Here is a 17034-nt window from a genome sequence, read left to right as displayed (position 1 = left end):
CACTATTCACAGCTGGCCCGACCTAGATTAATCATGGGTACATGCTACATGCAGTGAGTTCACTGGGTACATGGGCTTCATTGATAAAATTATCGTAGTCAAGAAGTCAAGTCCTGTTCAGAATTCAGCTTCAGGCAATTATTTCAGATATTTACATCGTTTGATCACCGATTTTTTTTTAGAAAAAATGTCGACCTGAGTAAGAAATGGCTTCACTTTGAAGCCACTACATTTTTGTCCAATGTCCAGGATAGTTCAAATGATGCAAGTGAGCATGGAGATAGTTTTGTACCCGTGAAGAAAATCAAGAAAAATCCTGATGTTGACACTAGTTTTCTACCAGGTAATTCAATTTTCTCTCCCTCCCTCCCTCCCTCTCACTCTCTCCCCCCCTCCCTCCAAAATGAGTTCTCATCTGTAGCTCTGTGGGTATCCTAAATCGTACCAGGTAAACTACCCCTGTACATGGGCTTAGTAGTGATGATGGTGAAAAATCTATAAAGTTAATTTTTAATTTTTACAGATCGTGAAAGAGAAGAGCAGGAAAATCAGCTGCGAGAAGAATTGAGACAGGAATGGGCTGCCAAGCAGAATCAACTGAAAGAAATATTATTTTACCTACTTGTACAACTATTATAAAACTACAATGTTAAAAATAAAAAGCCATTATTACAAATTACAAATTACAAATTACAAATAAAACCATGGTTTGGTGTGCTCAGACAAGAAAATTATTTGTGAATAACAGAGTTTGGTGGCATGAAATGAGGTCCCTCCAAAATATCTTTGTCTAAGACTCTCTGTTGACACCCAAAGAGGCTAGTGTCCTTGAGGCTCTGCCATGAAATTAGGGGTTGGAAGAGATCTTCATGTTATAAAATAATTTTCCCAATGTGTGGCACAAGCCTCTGCTTTTATGGATGGGTATACCAGTTCCATGTTTGTGAATCAAATATGTATCCAATAAATATGGTAAACAATGAAAAATAATAATAAATAAAAACTGATAGAATTTAAAAAAGACTCTCTGTTGACACCCAAAGAGGCTAGTGTCCTTGAGGCTCTGCCATGAAATTAGGGGTTGGAAGAGATCTTCATGTTATAAAAATATAAAATAATTTTCCCAATGTGTTGGCACAAGCCTCTGCTTTTAAGGATGGGTATACCAGTTCCATGTTTGTGAATCAAATATGTATCCAATAAATATGGTAAACAATGAAAAATAATAATAATAATAAATAAATACTGATCGAATTTAAAGTCAAACTATTTGTTCTTCCTCTTCCCAGGTCATTCTGTTTATCACTTCCTTCAGAAATGTCTGGAGATGTTGAGGAAGAAATTCAGTGAGCTGAAAACAGTGATGGCAGATCAACTCATGTATGTCAAAGAAGACTTGATCCTCCCTCATCACTACACATTTTATGATTTCATTGTTACCAAGGTATGCTTTTTTTTTTTCAAGATGAGTGTTTCACCGCCGTTTTTTTATTTTGTAGCAATGAAAGAACTGCTACATTAGAATCGTGTGGTGTGCTTAAATCAAATCGGTTTAACCTATGTACTGCTAAGGTTTTTAGTGACAGGGGTTTTACCGCCTTTCGGTGACAAGCTACTTGCCTCCTAATATTCTTCACCCAGCCTGAATTCACCGCCGTTTTTTTATTTTGTAGCAATGAAAGAACTGCTACATTAGAATCGTGTGGTGTGCATATCAAATCGGTTTAACCTACGTACTGCTAAGGTTTTTAGTGACAGGGGTTTTACCGCCTTTTGGTCACAAGCTACTTGCCTCCTAATATTCTTCACCCAGCCTGAGAAGGACCAAGAAAAACCAGCAGTACGCGATTATTGCCCAGAGAGTTGAATTGGTCACTTATCTGGATACCAACCACGTGCAACTTTGCTTAACTTTAGTGATCCATTTAGAACTGGTGTAGGTATTCATTGTGCTATCACCACTGGCTAAGATTTATTTATTTATTTATTACAGCAATAAAGAAAAACCAGCAGTACGCGATTATTGCCCAGAGAGTTGAATTGGTCACTTATCTGGATACCAACCACGTGCAACTTTGCTTAACTTCAGTGATCCATTTAGAACTGGTGTATTCATTGTGCTATCACCACTGGCTAAGATTTATTTATTACAGCAATTTATGAAAATATCCTTTTACAGACATAAAATCATAAATAGATACTATTTGTGCAAATTTCCGTTCTATTTTTCCTAATTTTACCTTCTATTTTTTGCAAATTTCTAAGCATGTGTTTATTTTATTCAATAATTTCATTATAGTCGAACTGCTTCTCACAAAACAAGAGGAATTTTTCCTCTTAGTGTGAGAAGAGTACACACATTCAATAATTTCATTATAGTCGAACTGCTTCTCACAAAACAAGAGGAATTTTTCCTCTTAGTGTGAGAAGAGAGATATTAATTACTGCTATCCCAAGCTGGGTACTCCAAAAATGGTACTTTCCATACATACCTAGTTTTTTTTTTCTTTTTTTTTAAGCAGTTATTTAGGATTACTAAAAAAAAACCCCTCCTCAAACTGTGATTGATATTAGTTTTATGATATCCATTTTGAGTTGTTGTACAGATTCAGACCCTGTCATTTTCCTTGGATCAAGATGAAGAAGAGGTTGATGATGATGAAGATGAAGGTGGTGGTCCAAGTGAGCCAAGTGAATCCACATCAGGTGTCAAGATAAAGAGAGAGGAGGATAGCTCAAATGATGCAAGTGAGCATGGAGATAGTTTTGTACCCGTGAAGAAAATCAAGAAAAATCCTGATGTTGACACTAGTTTTCTACCAGGTAATTCAATTTTCTCTCCCTCCCTCCCTCCCTCTCACTCTCTCCCCCCCTCCCTCCAAAATGAGTTCTCATCTGTAGCTCTGTGGGTATCCTAAATCGTACCAGGTAAACTACCCCTGTACATGGGCTTAGTAGTGGTGATGGTGAAAAATCTATAAAGTTAATTTTTAATTTTTACAGATCGTGAAAGAGAAGAGCAGGAAAATCAGCTGCGAGAAGAATTGAGACAGGAATGGGCTGCCAAGCAGAATCAACTGAAAGAAGAAGAAATCGACATTACGTTCAGTTATTGGGATGGCTCTGGACACAGGAAAGTTCTCAGAATGAAGAAAGGTAACTGTTAATCTTTTTAGGGGATGTGAGAGGGTTCGAAATTCCTTTAGCTCTCAAAACCATGGTTTGGTGTGCTCAGACAAGAAAATTATTTGTGAATAACAGAGTTTGGTGGCATGAAATGAGGTCCCTCCAAAATATCTTTGTCTAAGACTCTCTGTTGACACCCAAAGAGGCTAGTGTCCTTGAGGCTCTGCCATGAAATTAGGGGTTGGAAGAGATCTTCATGTTATAAAAATATAAAATAATTTTCCCAATGTGTTGGCACAAGCCTCTGCTTTTAAGGATGGGTATACCAGTTCCATGTTTGTGAATCAAATATGTATCCAATAAATATGGTAAACAATGAAAAATAATAATAAATAAAAACTGATAGAATTTAAAATCAAACTATTTGTTCTTCCTCTTCCCAGGTCATTCTGTTTATCACTTCCTTCAGAAATGTCTGGAGATGTTGAGGAAGGAATTCAGTGAGCTGAAAACAGTGATGGCAGATCAACTCATGTATGTCAAAGAAGACTTGATCCTCCCTCATCACTACACATTTTATGATTTCATTGTTACCAAGGTATGCTTTTTTTTTTCAAGATGAGTGTTTCACCGCCGTAGATGCCGGTAGCTAGCCCAGAGGAAGTAATAAAAAACAGTAAGTAGTTCTTATCACTCGCACTTCTATAGAAAAGGGAATCAAGAAGCCAAGATTGTAATATTATTAATAATTAAAGCACAATCTCGCCAGCCTAGTTAGCTTGGTTGGTAGCGTGTTTGCCTTGTAAGTGCTAGGCCATGCTCAATTCCCTTATTTCATCCTGATGGGATAATGCTCATTCTCAGAACAGCTGGCTTACTCCTATCCCGTCTTCCTTCACTCTTTTTGATTGTGGGATGATAAGACCTTGGTAGTTACAGTTCCCTCTGTCAAACTTTTTTTTTTTTTTTGCAAAACTGTAGAAACAATACCCTATCTCACCTCGTCCGAGCTCATCTCAGCCCTGTTCATAAACACAGCCTCAGGCATTTACATCGTTTGATCACCGATTTTTTTTTTTTTTAGAAAAAATGGCGACCTGAGTAAGAAATGGCTTCACTTTGAAGCCACTACATTTTTGTCCAATGTCATGTCACTCCTTGGACTCCCTCCTTTCTTTTTGGACTGCCATGAACTACCCATTGAACTGTCAGAAGAAAACTCGTTGCTCACTTCATCGATAAACAACAAAAAGCGAAGAAGAAGAAGAAGAAGAAGAAGAAGAAGAAGTCAGAATAGAAGAAGAAGAAGAAGAAGAAGGAAGAAGAAAGAAGAAGAAGAAGAAGAAGAAAAAAAAAAACTTGGCTGAAGTCAGATTTTATTAATCAGTACTCAGATCCTTATTGGACTGCCATGAACTACCCATTGAACTGTCAGAAGAAAACTCGTTGCTCACTTCATCGATAAACAACAAAAAGCGAAGAAGAAGAACAGATCCTTAATCCTTTATCCTTTGATCCTTTTGGGAAAATCAGTAAATCTAGGATACAACTTGCTCGGAAAAAAACTCCAGACAGTTCACTTTAAGAAGACAGATTATTTTCCCTGGACTCATCAAGATCTACCTGCTAAGCTAGCCCAGAGGAAGTAATAAAAAACAGTAAGTAGTTCTTATCACTCGCACTTCTATAGAAAAGGGAATCAAGAAGAAGCCAAGATTGTAATATTATTAATAATTAAAGCACAATCTCGCCAGCCTAGTTAGCTTGGTTGGTAGCATGTTTGCCTTGTAAGTGCTAGGCCATGCTCAATTCCCATATTTCATCCTGATGGGATAATGCTCATTCTCAGAACAGCTGGCTTACTCCTATCCTGTCTTCCTTCACTCTTTGATTGTGGGATGATAAGACCTTGGTAGTTACAGTTCCCTCTGTCAAACTTTTTTTTTTTTTTTCTTAGAGAAAAGAGAAAAAAGAGAAAAAAAGCACAATTTGTAGGTACCTCAGTAAATATCTATTCCATAACAAGCATTAAGTCTTAATTCTATTTTTCTCTAAAACAAATTGTTTATTTCAGGTAGGTATACAATGGCACACTACAAAGGAGCTGCCAGTGAAGCTGGCAGAGCCATGCACTTGATGAAGAAGAGAGAAAAGGCTCAAATGGAAATTGAATTTAGGAAGAAGAAAATTGAAGAAGACTTGAAAATATCAAATATGGAGAACAAATTTGCTGCCCATTATGATGCTGTGGAACAACAACTGAAGGTATTACACACAGAAGAAGACTTGAAAATATCAAATATGGAGAACAAATTTGCTGCCCATTATGATGCTGTGGAACAACAACTGAAGGTATTACACACATCTTTTGGAAAGTCCTAGTCAAAACTTCATTTATTTTGGTCATGACCCTGCTTAAACAGCAGGGTCATGCTAATAAAATAAAATTCTTAGTGAAAATTCTTATTCCTGTGATTAATAGCAGGGTTTATATGCGACCTGGAAAAACTGAAAAGTCATGGAATCTGAAAATCAGCCAAAAAGTCACGGAAAAGTCATGGAAAATGGTGAGAATTTAAATAAAACCTACCCTCATATGCCTTGACATTCTACATATTGCATATTTTATTTAAATGAAGTGGTAATCTTACTGATTTTTAGGTACCTCTGCCCCCTATTTTTCTGGAAAAAGTCATGGAAATTTTCTGGAAAAGTCATGGAATTTCATTCCGGGAAAATCATATAAACCCTGAATAGGTATTGATTTCTTTATTTTAATTATTAATACCCTGCTTAAACAGCAGGGTCATGCTAATAAAATAAAATTCTTAGTGAAAATTCTTATTCCTGTGATTAATAGCAGGGTTTATATGCAACCTGGAAAAACTGAAAAGTCATGGAATCTGAAAATCGGCCAAAAAGTCACGGAAAAGTCATGGAAAATGGTGAAAATTTAAATAAAACCTAAAAAAGTCATGGAACTTGTCAGCTGGTCAAAAAAAAAAAAAATCAAATTAAATATCATGTTTTTTCTGAAAAATTGCCTGTGGCGAATTCCCCCTCATATGCCTTGACATTCTACATATTGCATATTTTATTTAAATGAAGTGGTAATCTTACTGATTTTTAGGTACCTCTGCCCCCTATTTTTCTGGAAAAAAACATGGAAATTTTCTGGAAAAGTCATGGAATTTCATTCCGGGAAAAGCATATAAACCCTGAATAGGTATTGATTTCTTTATTTTAATTATTACTCATCCTCTTATTTGTATATTCACAGAGCTCAACCATTGGTCTGGTTACATTGGATGAAATGAAAGCCAAACAAGAGAACATTGTGAAGGAGAGAGAGAAAAAGCTAGCACAGAAGCAATTGGAGAAAGAAAGGGAAAGGCAGAGACAGTTAGAAGCAAAACAAGCCGAGAAAAATAAACAAAAACAACAGGTGATAAGAAGATAGAAAATACCTAGATATTAATTACTGCTATCCCAATAAAATATCATATAGGAGCTAGATATGAACCAAATACTCATTCATATCTAAAAGAACTGTATTAATATACATAACTCATATTGCACAGAAGCAATTGGAGAAAGAAAGGGAAAGGCAGAGACAGTTAGAAGCAAAACAAGCCGAGAAAAATAAACAAAAACAACAGGTGAGAAGAAGATAGAAAATACCTAGATATTAATTACTGCTATCCCAAGCTGGGTACTCCAAAAATGGTACTTTCCATACATACCTAGTTTTTTTTTTCTTTTTTTTTAAGCAGTTATTTAGGATTACTAAAAAAAAACCCCTCCTCAAACTGTGATTGATATTAGTTTTATGATATCCATTTTGAGTTGTTGTACAGATTCAGACCCTGTCATTTTCCTTGGATCAAGATGAAGAAGAGGTTGATGATGATGAAGATGAAGGTGGTGGTCCAAGTGAGCCAAGTGAATCCACATCAGGTGTCAAGATAAAGAGAGAGGAGGATAGTTCAAATGATGCAAGTGAGCATGGAGATAGTTTTGTACCCGTGAAGAAAATCAAGAAAAATCCTGATGTTGACACTAGTTTCTTACCAGGTAATTCAATGTTCTCTCCCTCCCTCTATCTCTCTCTCTCTCCCCCCCCCTCCCTCCAAAATGAGTTCTCATCTGTAGCCCTGTGGGTATCCTAAATCGTACCAGGTAAACTACCCCTGTACATGGGCTTAGTAGTGGATTCAATAATTTCATTATAGTCGAACTGCTTCTCACAAAACAAGAGGAATTTTTCCTCTTAGTGTGAGAAGAGTACACTGCTTTTTTTTTAAGACAAATAATACCTATTATCTTTAGCTATACCTACTTATCCTCATTGTATTATGTATTATATGGCAAATAAATTGTACAAAATAAATTACAAATTGCAAAAATTACGTCTCAGTACTGCATTGCATTAGGTACTTCGACACAGTCTTTCTCTTTTCTTATACTTTAGTCCAATGGGCTTATTCAATACAATTCGGCTAGGTCTAACCATTAGGTTATAAGACAAGAAAGAAAGATTATGCTAAAAAAAAAAAAAAAAAAAAAAAAAAAAAAAAAACTTTGAAACAATAAATTCTTATCTTATTCCAGGCACGCGGCAAGAGCGGTCCGCTCTTTTCGTTTGATGTTCACGAAGACGTGCGTATGCTAGCGGATGCAAGCGTAGAGAAGGACGAGTCGCACGCAGGAAAGGTTGTGCTGCGATCTTGGTACGAAAGGAACAAGCATATCTTCCCTGCGTCGCGCTGGGAACCGTATGATCCTACCAAGGTGTATGACAAGTACACTATCAAGGATAAGCGAAAGAAAAAACAGAAGTAGACTTACGATCAAGCCGAAGAAAGAAGAATGCGGCCTTCCTACTTCTACCTCTGGGGAAGGCTTCCTTCCCTAGAAGTAGACTTACGATCAAGCCGAAGAAAGAAGAATGCGGCCTTCCTACTTCTACCTCTGGGGAAGGCTTCCTTCCCTGATGAGGGAATATAATAGATTCGTGAAATTTTCAACAGGGGAATCTACTTGTAAACTCAAATAAACAATACCCATCTTCTGGCGATCTTGCATTCCAGGCTGAATAATCACCAAATAACTAAAAGCCTGTTCCCACTTTTCGTTCGGAAAAATAGGATCGAACTAAGGAAAAATAGGGGAACGGCCCTTTAGAAGAAAACTGTTGAAAGGAAGGGAAGCGGTACTTCCATGGAGAAATCCTGACCCAAAAATTATGTACAAATGTTGGGATTTTTTCCCTGTTCTGAAGTAGGTATTTAACCTTTAAATAAATGTTGTACAAAATATAAATAGAATAAATTAAATGTTAAGAACTAGCCTTCTAGCTACACATTGATATTTATGTATTATTATATTATAGGTATATTATCCAAGATTTATTTGTTTTGTTTCACCACTTCTTCTTTCAAAGACTTCATTTCTTCACCACCTCACGTCCAAGTCTCTGCAAGTTCGTAAGGTACTCTGAAAGCTAACGAGACGTGACGATGGTACGTTGAATACACCACTTCCAAGTGGATCACCTAAGCAACGTTGCGCGTGGTTAGTATCCGACTGGGTGACCATCTGAAAAATCACGTGCTGCTGGCTTTTTCCCAGCTCCACTCGACTGGGTTAGTTCCTTGAAAGTTTATTGTAAGTAGGCGAGTAGCTTACCGCCGAATAGAGGGAAAAACCTAACCCATTAAATAATACAATCGCTAGATTAACAGTATTTAGGTACCTTGCAAGTGAAAACAGGTGACGTCGCGCGACATTGTCGCGCGATTTTGTCGCACGACAGAGGTCGCGTTGGTGGAAATCCACCTTAACCCATTAAATAATACAATCGCTAGATTAACAGTAGGTAGGTACCTAGTAAAAATTAAAACCACATGCGAGTAAAATCCCTTTTCCAACCTCGAAGTCCTTCGCGAAAAGTGCACGATGTAAACGAATCTTTTCACACGTGACGTCATTTGTTTACAAAATGATTTTGAATTTTGGCGGCACGTTTTCAAATTTTGATAAAATTTCCAGTTTCGACGGTTTTTGTTTTCAGAATCGCCGGTTTTCGGTTCAATTTTAGTTTCTGGCGTGAAATAAAGGTTGATTGTCGTGTGTTTTAGCTAAAGTGGTACTGGTTGCACACTTGCACAGTGAACTCATTACAGGTTTGTCTTAATAGAGGGAGGAGAGTTTTCAAAGTTCTTATCACTTAGGGGAGCATGACTGTATCCTAGGTAACAACTACTTGTTATTTCTCCCTGTCCACCTCCTCCAGTGCTTTTTATAACTTTTAAACTTTTGCTTTAGTTTTCTTGGGTATTACCGATTTCTCAACGTTTTTCCTATTCTGTACAGTTTTTCCCAATGGGTTCACAATGTAAACTAGATAAACCCCAAATCATTTGTTTGGTGGAGAAAAGCTTGGACTATCAGTTGTTTGATTGCAAGTGGATGCCATGTTCTGCCAAGTTTATTGTGCTTGGTATGAAACCAAAAGGAACAGGATCCATTCAGATGTATGAAATCAACAACTGCACGATGTAAACGAATCTTTTCACACGTGACGTCATTTGTTTACAAAATGATTTTGAATTTTGGCGGCACGTTTTCAAATTTTGATTTCAGCAAAATTTCCAGTTTCGAGGTTTCGACGGTTTTTGTTTTCAGAATCGCCGGTTTTCGGTTCAATTTTAGTTTCTGGCGTGAAATAAAGGTTGATTATCGTGTGTTTTAGCTAAAGTGGTACTGGTTGCACAGTGAACTCATTACAGGTTTGTCTTAATAGAGGGAGGAGAGTTTTCAAAGTTCTTATCACTAGGGGAGCATGACTGTATCCTAGGTAACAACTACTTGTTATTTCTCCCTGTCCACCTCCTCCAGTGCTTTTTATAACTTTTGCTTTAGTTTTCTTGGGTATTACCGATTTCTCAACGTTTTTCCTATTCTGTACAGTTTTTTCCCAATGGGTTCACAATGTAAATTAGATAAACCCCAAATCATTTGTTTGGTGGAGAAAAGCTTGGACTATCAGTTGTTTGATTGCAAGTGGATGCCATGTTCTGCCAAGTTTATTGTACTTGGTATGAAACCAAAAGGAACAGGATCCATTCAGATGTATGAAATCAACGATGGACAACCAGAGCTAGTCAAAACGGTAATTGCTTTCCCACTTCATCTGGAATTCTAGTGTCATTTTTCATTTCTAATGTGCCCTCTTTTCCTCCTTTTCCTTCTCTTAAGTCCAGCCACTCACTATCAGGTAGACCTTACAAGTTTATCTGATCAGGTCTACCTAATACCTGATGAGCACACACACAGGTAGACCTGACAGGTATAGCTGAAAAGGTTCACCTTTCAGGTCTACCTGATACCCGATGAGCACACACACTCAGGTAGACCTGACATTTACAGCTGAAAAGGTTTACCTGATACCTGATGAGCACATACACTATCAGGTAGGCCTGACAGGTGGGCCTGATCAGGTCTACCCAATATATGACTATAGTGAGGGGCTGGCTTAACAAACATAGAAGTCAGCATTTGAAATAATCAACCCTGTCTATTAAAAACTGAGTTAAAGCCAGCAGCATGTAATTTTCCAGATGGTCACCAATCCAGAGACAACCGTGTGCAACATTTGCTTAACTTTAGTGAACTATTGAGAACCATTGTATTCTACATACTTTGGCTATTGGTAATATTGGTTTTTGCTCATTAGCAGATAGTGGGCAGCCCCTTAAGCTTTGAGCTTTTCTTAGGTTTCACTTTTCACTGGCAAAAGGCAGGAGAACATGAGTGCCCTAAATGGTCACCTATCCAGATGCTAACTATGCAGAATGTTACTTAACTTACTGTAGAATAGAATAGGTAGGTACCTACCCTTTTGGTCATCTCACTTGTCCAACTTTTATGTTCCTTTGTCTTATTTATGTCTCCCTCTATACCTCCATGAAACAAATTCTAGTGCCTCTTTTGGTCATCTCACTTGTCCAACTTTTATGTTCTTTTGTCTTATTTATGTCCCCCTCTATACCTCCATGAAACAAATTCTAGTGCCTACAACATTACATTGAAATGGGGTCTGCTCTGATGAAATTCCTGTGTGTGGAGTCCAGTATGTAGGACTATTTCACCCCTAGGTATTCTAAAGGCTGAAAGTTATTTTCCCCCCTAACAGGTTGAGAAACCCAATGCCTTCAAGTGTGGAACATTCAATGCATCCCCCTTGAGTGAAAGATATTTGGCCACTGGTGATTTTGAGGGAAAACTTCAAATATGGTAAGTGAGTACTTTGACTACCATCTTACTGTTCTTATCCTGTCCTTCCTCTTTTTATCCTGGTAGCAGTTGGCATCACATGTTGTAAACCTACTTGAATAATATGAACCGCTTTATATAAATGGAAACAATGGGGGGAAAAAAAAACAGTGAGAGAGAGCAAGAGAGACAACATATTGACCTGGTAATCCAGAGTTAAAGCCCAATATCAGAAGAAGTAAAAAGTAGGTAAACTTAATCAGCTGAAAACTCTGTAAAAAGGAGAAAAATCAATGATCTCTGTCTGAAAAATTGATGATTTCTGTCTGTAGTTATCTGGTTTAGTCAAGACTGTTAAGATGTACCTACTATCAGTAAACTTGGCCTGGCGCACTGTCTTTTGTGTGCTCAGATTTTCAAGCACCCATTATTTCTATTGGTCCTCCGCTTGGACGCATGGGATAGATTGCCAGATGAGGTACCTATTTGGAAAATTGATTATATTTTTGGAAGTTCTTTTTTTTTATTTTCTTGAAGACATTTTTGAAAGATCTTGGTTGATGTAAAGTTGTAAACCCATAGATATAGCTTGATTTCTGTCTGTAGTTATCTGGTTTAGTCAAGACTGTTAAGATGTACCTACTATCAGTAAACTTGGCCTGGCGCACTGTCTCTTGTGTGCTCAGATTTTCAAGCACCCATTATTTCTATTGGTCCTCCACTTGGACGCATGGGATAGATTGCCAGATTAGGTACCTATTTGGAAAATTAATTATATTTTTGAAAGTTCTTTTTTTTTTTCTTTTCTTGAAAACATTTGAAAGATCTTGGTTGATGTAAAGTTGTAAACCCATAGATATAGTGTAAACCTGGCTTGAGTATCTTGAGTAGAGCAGCGTTACCTGTGGGTAAAGTATGAAACTATTGTGTTGACCTCGATATTAAGAAGGTGTGGGGGGAAACAGAAGGGGAAGTGTGGTATCGAGGAGGAGCAGGTACTTCGGTACTGTAGGCGTTCCAGATTCAGTACAAAGTGTACTAAATCCAGTACAGTTTTTGTTGTTTTGTTTTCTGTAGTAAAAGTAACTAAAAAAAACTTTTTAGCTGTAGACATGCATCTTCTTGCGGTCAAAGTGTCCCGACACCGCGCGGCAGGCCGCGAATGGGACGTCTTTGTCAATAAAAACAAAGAAATGGCAAAAGACACTTTTAGCAGTTGAAAGATTTGAAAAAAAAAAACTGAATAACTAAACATCCAGTACAGGTTTTGTTGTTTTGTTTTCTGTAGTAAAAGTACTAAGTAGCTAAAAAAAAAAAAACTTTTTAGCTGTAGACATACATCTTCTTGCGGTCAAAGTGTCCCGACACCGCGCGGCAGGCCGCGAACGGGACGTCTTTGTCAGTGAAAACAAAGGAATGGCAAAAGACACTTTTAGCAGTTGAAAGATTTGAAAAAAAAAAACTGTCTGAATAACTAAACTCAGGATAAGCGTAGGATGAGATTCAGAGGGAAGATGAGCACTGCTGATTATTAGTCTAACTCCATACAGAATAATAGAAGGTAAAAAGCCTACTCTGAGGCTTAGGTGTAGAGTCAACAGCCCCAAAAGATAAGTTAAGCTTCCGAATTTACGAGAATAATAGAAGGTAAAAAGCCTACTCTGAGGCTTAGGTGTAGAGTCAACAGCCCCAAAAGATAAGTTAAGCTTCCGAATTTACGAGGGAGGGATGAGCAGATTGAGCACTGATGATCATGCCGGGAAATGTTGTCCAAGAAATATCATTAGTGGTCCCTTTTCATTGAAGTCCATTGGTCATTGTTCTAGATTCTAGAAAAAGACAAAGAATTTTACCTACTACCTACCCATAATATTAATGAGACCTGAGACATCTTTGTTAATGTACGTATTGTTGTTAAATTATGTCAAAAGATAATACTTACCTCATTTTAACTAAATTCTATTGATGTAATTCTGGATATAATACATCCAAGTCTATCGTCAGTCGTCATATCACGTATATTTCTCTCATTCTGAGAAATTTCCCCTACATTTGAGTACATTATTTCCTTCGTATTAGTGGAGACGCCAGAGTTCCCCGTTACGTATTCACTGTTGATCATCATCATCATCGCTGAAGAATTCTCTCTCTACATCGTCGTTCGCCGTTCCATTCAGTTATTTTAGATTTCCAATTAATTCCACTCGTTGTTGCGTTCATTTCTTGCCGTTCTTGACGTTTTTTTTTTAGGTTCGGATCTAACGCGGGTTTCGTGTCTGTTTATTTAATTAAAAAAATAATTCAACTCATATCATTATTACTTTTTATTCGTTCTTGTGAATATTTAAAAAAATATGAATTGTGAATTCAGTGAATGTGCTAACAAATTTGAAAGAAAACGAAAATTATTATTATAAATTAATCTGTTTCCAATCTTTCTAACGAAGTACCTACCTCCCTAAGATAGTAAAATGTTGATTTGATGATAAAAGCGGAAAATAAAGAAAAAAAAACTTTTTTTGAAATAGAATCTAAGTAAATATAAATACTCAATTTTAACAACTATCATGGATTGATATTAATTACAATTAGTATTATTATTTTTTACTAGTATATTTTTTTTTGTCAGCCATAATGGCCACTAGTGTATTTTTAGCCTTATTGTTTCTATCAACAAGTAGTGTTTTTTGTAGAACGCCAGAGCTTGATATTTTACCTGTTGATTCTGTCCAAGTGAAACCAGTAGGAACCAATGTACTGCTAACATGTCTACCCCAGGTTGATGATAAAAGTCTTGTCAGTAATTTACAATGGCATGATACATTGAACAGAACCATCAGTAATAACAATGTTTGGTCCAGGGGAAGGATGAGCACGGATGTTATGCCAGGAGGTTTGGCTCTTATTATAAATGGTCTGTTGCAGAGCTTGATATTTTACCTGTTGATTCTGTCCAAGTGAAACCTGTAGGAACCAATGTACTGCTAACATGTCTACCCCAGGTTGATGACAAAAGTCTTGTCAGTAATTTACAATGGCATGATACATTGAACAGAACCATCAGTAATAACAATGTTTGGTCCAGGGGAAGGATGAGCACAGATGTTATGCCAGGAGGTTTGGCTCTTATTATCAATGGTCTGTTAAAAGTGGAAAAATGAAAGGGGGAGAGTTACAAAGCTTCCTATGCTTGAGGTCCAATCAGTAAAAATTTGGTTAAATAGATATAATATGTAGGTACGACGTATTGTTGTGGAAACTGTAAGGGTCAAGAGAAAATCAGTACTACAAGGGGCTAATATTGATTGAGATGTGATATTTAAGATTTTCATTCAATTAGTTAAGCTCTTCAGTCTCAGTTTCCTTTTCATGTAAATTTTCTCTGTCCATTACTTTTGTACTTATCATTGTAGGTGTAAATCAATTTCTCGATCATTTTGTATTTACTTTTGACAATGGAAATGAGGGAAAAGCCCAGCTACCTATGGGATTTTCATCTCTTTCCTCTGTCCAGTTGTTCTCGCCAAGTTACATGGCGGCCACTCTTATACCATAAGTATCTCCCTCTTTTTCTCAATTTTGTGTGGGGACTGAAGGAGACTCAATCTATGTTTGTCCGTAAGGATTTTCTAAAACAAATTTATTTTCTGAGAAACAAAAAATAAATTGACTGAAAAAAAGATTATGTTTACAATTTTTTTATATAAACAATTATTTTTCTTTTCCATTTATCTCCATTTCCAAAAATCAAGTTCTGCCTTGGAGGGGAGAGGGCTAAGAAAGTGATTGTATTTCGAAAAAAGTGGGTGGACCACTGGACATCCCTCACTTAATAAAAGACTCCTATCTGGTTGCCATGTTTGGAGGCAATGTAATGGGAGTGAAAGGAAGCTTGGAAAGCAAATACGTAAATGGGTGGACAAAATAATGAAAGCTTTCTGTAGTGGTCACGTTCATAATATTTAAATTCCTCAATTAAAATAAATAAAATATCTACCTAATTAAATAAACTTCCAATCAAGAGGTCTCCATTGAGTCGACAAAAAATGAATGAAGGTTCCTATAGAAATATCAGCAAGAACGATCATAATTCTCACTCTTTTATCATTTCATAGAGAAAAGAGTTTAACGATCAAAGGAGCTCAGAAAAATTAAAATTAAAAATGATAAATAATAAAAATAATTATAAAAAAAGAAATGTTCTTTTATTTATTTTCCTCTTATAAAAAAAGTACCTAATAGATACTTAAAACAGTGAGACGAAGTTTTAATTTTACCTAATTAAAATTTCAAAACAAGACATCCTTTTTCTTTCAGTGAAAATGGAGTGGTGGAGCTTACAGAAATCGACCCCGACGTTTTTATGTATTGAGGAAAATTAATTCAATAGGAGGTATTAAAAAAAAACCCCATTTGGGTATAATACGAGTAGGCAAAACAGTGAGACGAAGTTTTAATTTTACCTAATTAAAATTTCAAAACAAGACATCCTTTTTCTTTCAGTGAAAATGGAGTGGTGGAGGTGGAGCTTACAGAAATCGACCCCGACGTTTTTATGTATTGAGGAAAATTAATTCAATAGGAGGTCTTTTAAAAAAACCCCCATTTGGGTATAATACGAGTAGGCGTAAAATGTCCTTTTTTTTTAGGTTCCGCATCCGCGTTTCCCTGTGTTTTTCTTAATCTTTATTTTATTTTTATTATTTTTGACACACACCGCCTTTGGTCGTTATGTATTCTCTTCATGCATACGTAGGTATTTGACACAGTAAACTGTATTAAAACCCAACCGACACTACACCACTGTCGCCTCTTCTCTTCTAATAAATTCTTCAATATTTTAATTTTTCATTTTATCTTTTTTTTTAATTTTAAAAGTCTTAAAGAAAATAATGAAATGTACGAGAAAGTAAAAGATATAAAATTAATGAACAAGTTCCAGCCTACCTATACCTTTTACCACCACTCCACCACCTTCCGCCAACGCGCTTTATACTTTTACTTTTTCCTTCGTTCTAGGAATACACTTTCCACTTTCTTTACGCTCTAATCCTCCGAACTATGGTAGTTTACATATGTTACGTCTGGTGGAAAAGTGCACCATGTTTAATTTATGATGATGACTGTTGAGAATGTTTTCTCATATGGTAGTTTACATATGTTACGTCTGGTGGAAAAGTGCACCATGTTTAATTTATGATGATGACTGTTGAGAATGTTTTCTCAAGTTTAGTTTGCCTTCTTTAATTTTTTATTTGCTAAAAGGTTGGGTTTTCTAAGTGTTTTTTAAGGGGATTGTTATGCTGCACTTTTGTGCATTTTTAATCTGCGTTGGGAGAAGAGAGGTTGCTCGCCCATTAAGCGTTTTGCTCGCCTATTAAGTGGGAGGTTGAGGTTTTAAATCCCACCTCGAACATGAAATTTTATGCCCTCAAATGTGGTTGAGTAATCGATAAGATAAAATAGCACTTCAAGGGAATATATCCACGCATCAACCTTGCTTGGTTGTTACAGCTTATTTAAATCCCTAGTTAATCTAGTTATCCCTATTGATTGATCTACTTAGGTACATGTTTTAGTGGTCTCTTACTGAGCTATCTATTATTCTATTCTATGTACATAGTACAGCCT

At 36.5% G+C, this 17034-nt stretch overlaps 2 protein-coding genes and 1 long non-coding RNA gene across 3 annotated transcripts; all 3 read left to right on the top strand.

Annotated features, from left to right (window-relative positions):
* Nucleotides 1-33: 33 nt before the first annotated feature.
* On the top strand, nucleotides 34-8003 carry LOC103505444 (protein FAM50 homolog). The gene is made up of 8 exons (XM_026820777.1): nucleotides 34-53; nucleotides 183-343; nucleotides 524-607; nucleotides 1290-1448; nucleotides 2596-2823; nucleotides 3004-3156; nucleotides 3570-3724; nucleotides 7738-8003. The coding sequence occupies exons 1-8, from the start codon at nucleotides 34-36 to the stop codon at nucleotides 7966-7968; spliced, it is 1191 nt and encodes a 396-aa protein (XP_026676578.1). The 3' UTR covers nucleotides 7969-8003.
* On the top strand, nucleotides 3775-7559 carry LOC113465866 (protein FAM50 homolog). The gene is made up of 5 exons (XM_026820775.1): nucleotides 3775-3802; nucleotides 5201-5391; nucleotides 6407-6571; nucleotides 6984-7210; nucleotides 7544-7559. The coding sequence occupies exons 2-5, from the start codon at nucleotides 5212-5214 to the stop codon at nucleotides 7557-7559; spliced, it is 588 nt and encodes a 195-aa protein (XP_026676576.1). The 5' UTR covers nucleotides 3775-3802; nucleotides 5201-5211.
* A 1162-nt stretch (nucleotides 8004-9165) lies between the features above and the next one.
* LOC113465867 lies at nucleotides 9166-9642 on the top strand. Its single transcript, XR_003390443.1, has 2 exons — nucleotides 9166-9311; nucleotides 9502-9642. It is a non-coding gene; the product is annotated as an uncharacterized LOC113465867 (long non-coding RNA).
* Nucleotides 9643-17034: the final 7392 nt, after the last annotated feature.

The sequence above is a fragment of the Diaphorina citri genome, unplaced genomic scaffold (genome assembly GCF_000475195.1).
Source record: "Diaphorina citri unplaced genomic scaffold, Diaci psyllid genome assembly version 1.1 scaffold174, whole genome shotgun sequence".
Taxonomy (NCBI): domain Eukaryota; kingdom Metazoa; phylum Arthropoda; class Insecta; order Hemiptera; family Psyllidae; genus Diaphorina; species Diaphorina citri.
Note: the sequence above shows the minus strand (reverse complement) of the source record. Positions and strands in the feature narration are given on the sequence as shown.

Bases quoted from the DNA above. Each gene is read 5' to 3' on its own strand.
- LOC103505444 (XM_026820777.1), top strand. From the start codon at position 34: ATGGGTACATGCTACATGCA. The intron at 344-523 runs GTAATTCAATTT...TAATTTTTACAG, and splicing joins TGACACTAGTTTTCTACCAG to ATCGTGAAAGAGAAGAGCAG. The intron at 2,824-3,003 runs GTAATTCAATTT...TAATTTTTACAG, and splicing joins TGACACTAGTTTTCTACCAG to ATCGTGAAAGAGAAGAGCAG.
- LOC113465866 (XM_026820775.1), top strand. From the start codon at position 5,212: ATGGCACACTACAAAGGAGCTGCCAGTGAAGCTGGCAGAGCCATGCAC. The intron at 5,392-6,406 runs GTATTACACACA...GTATATTCACAG, and splicing joins CTGTGGAACAACAACTGAAG to AGCTCAACCATTGGTCTGGT. The intron at 6,572-6,983 runs GTGATAAGAAGA...GTTGTTGTACAG, and splicing joins AAAATAAACAAAAACAACAG to ATTCAGACCCTGTCATTTTC.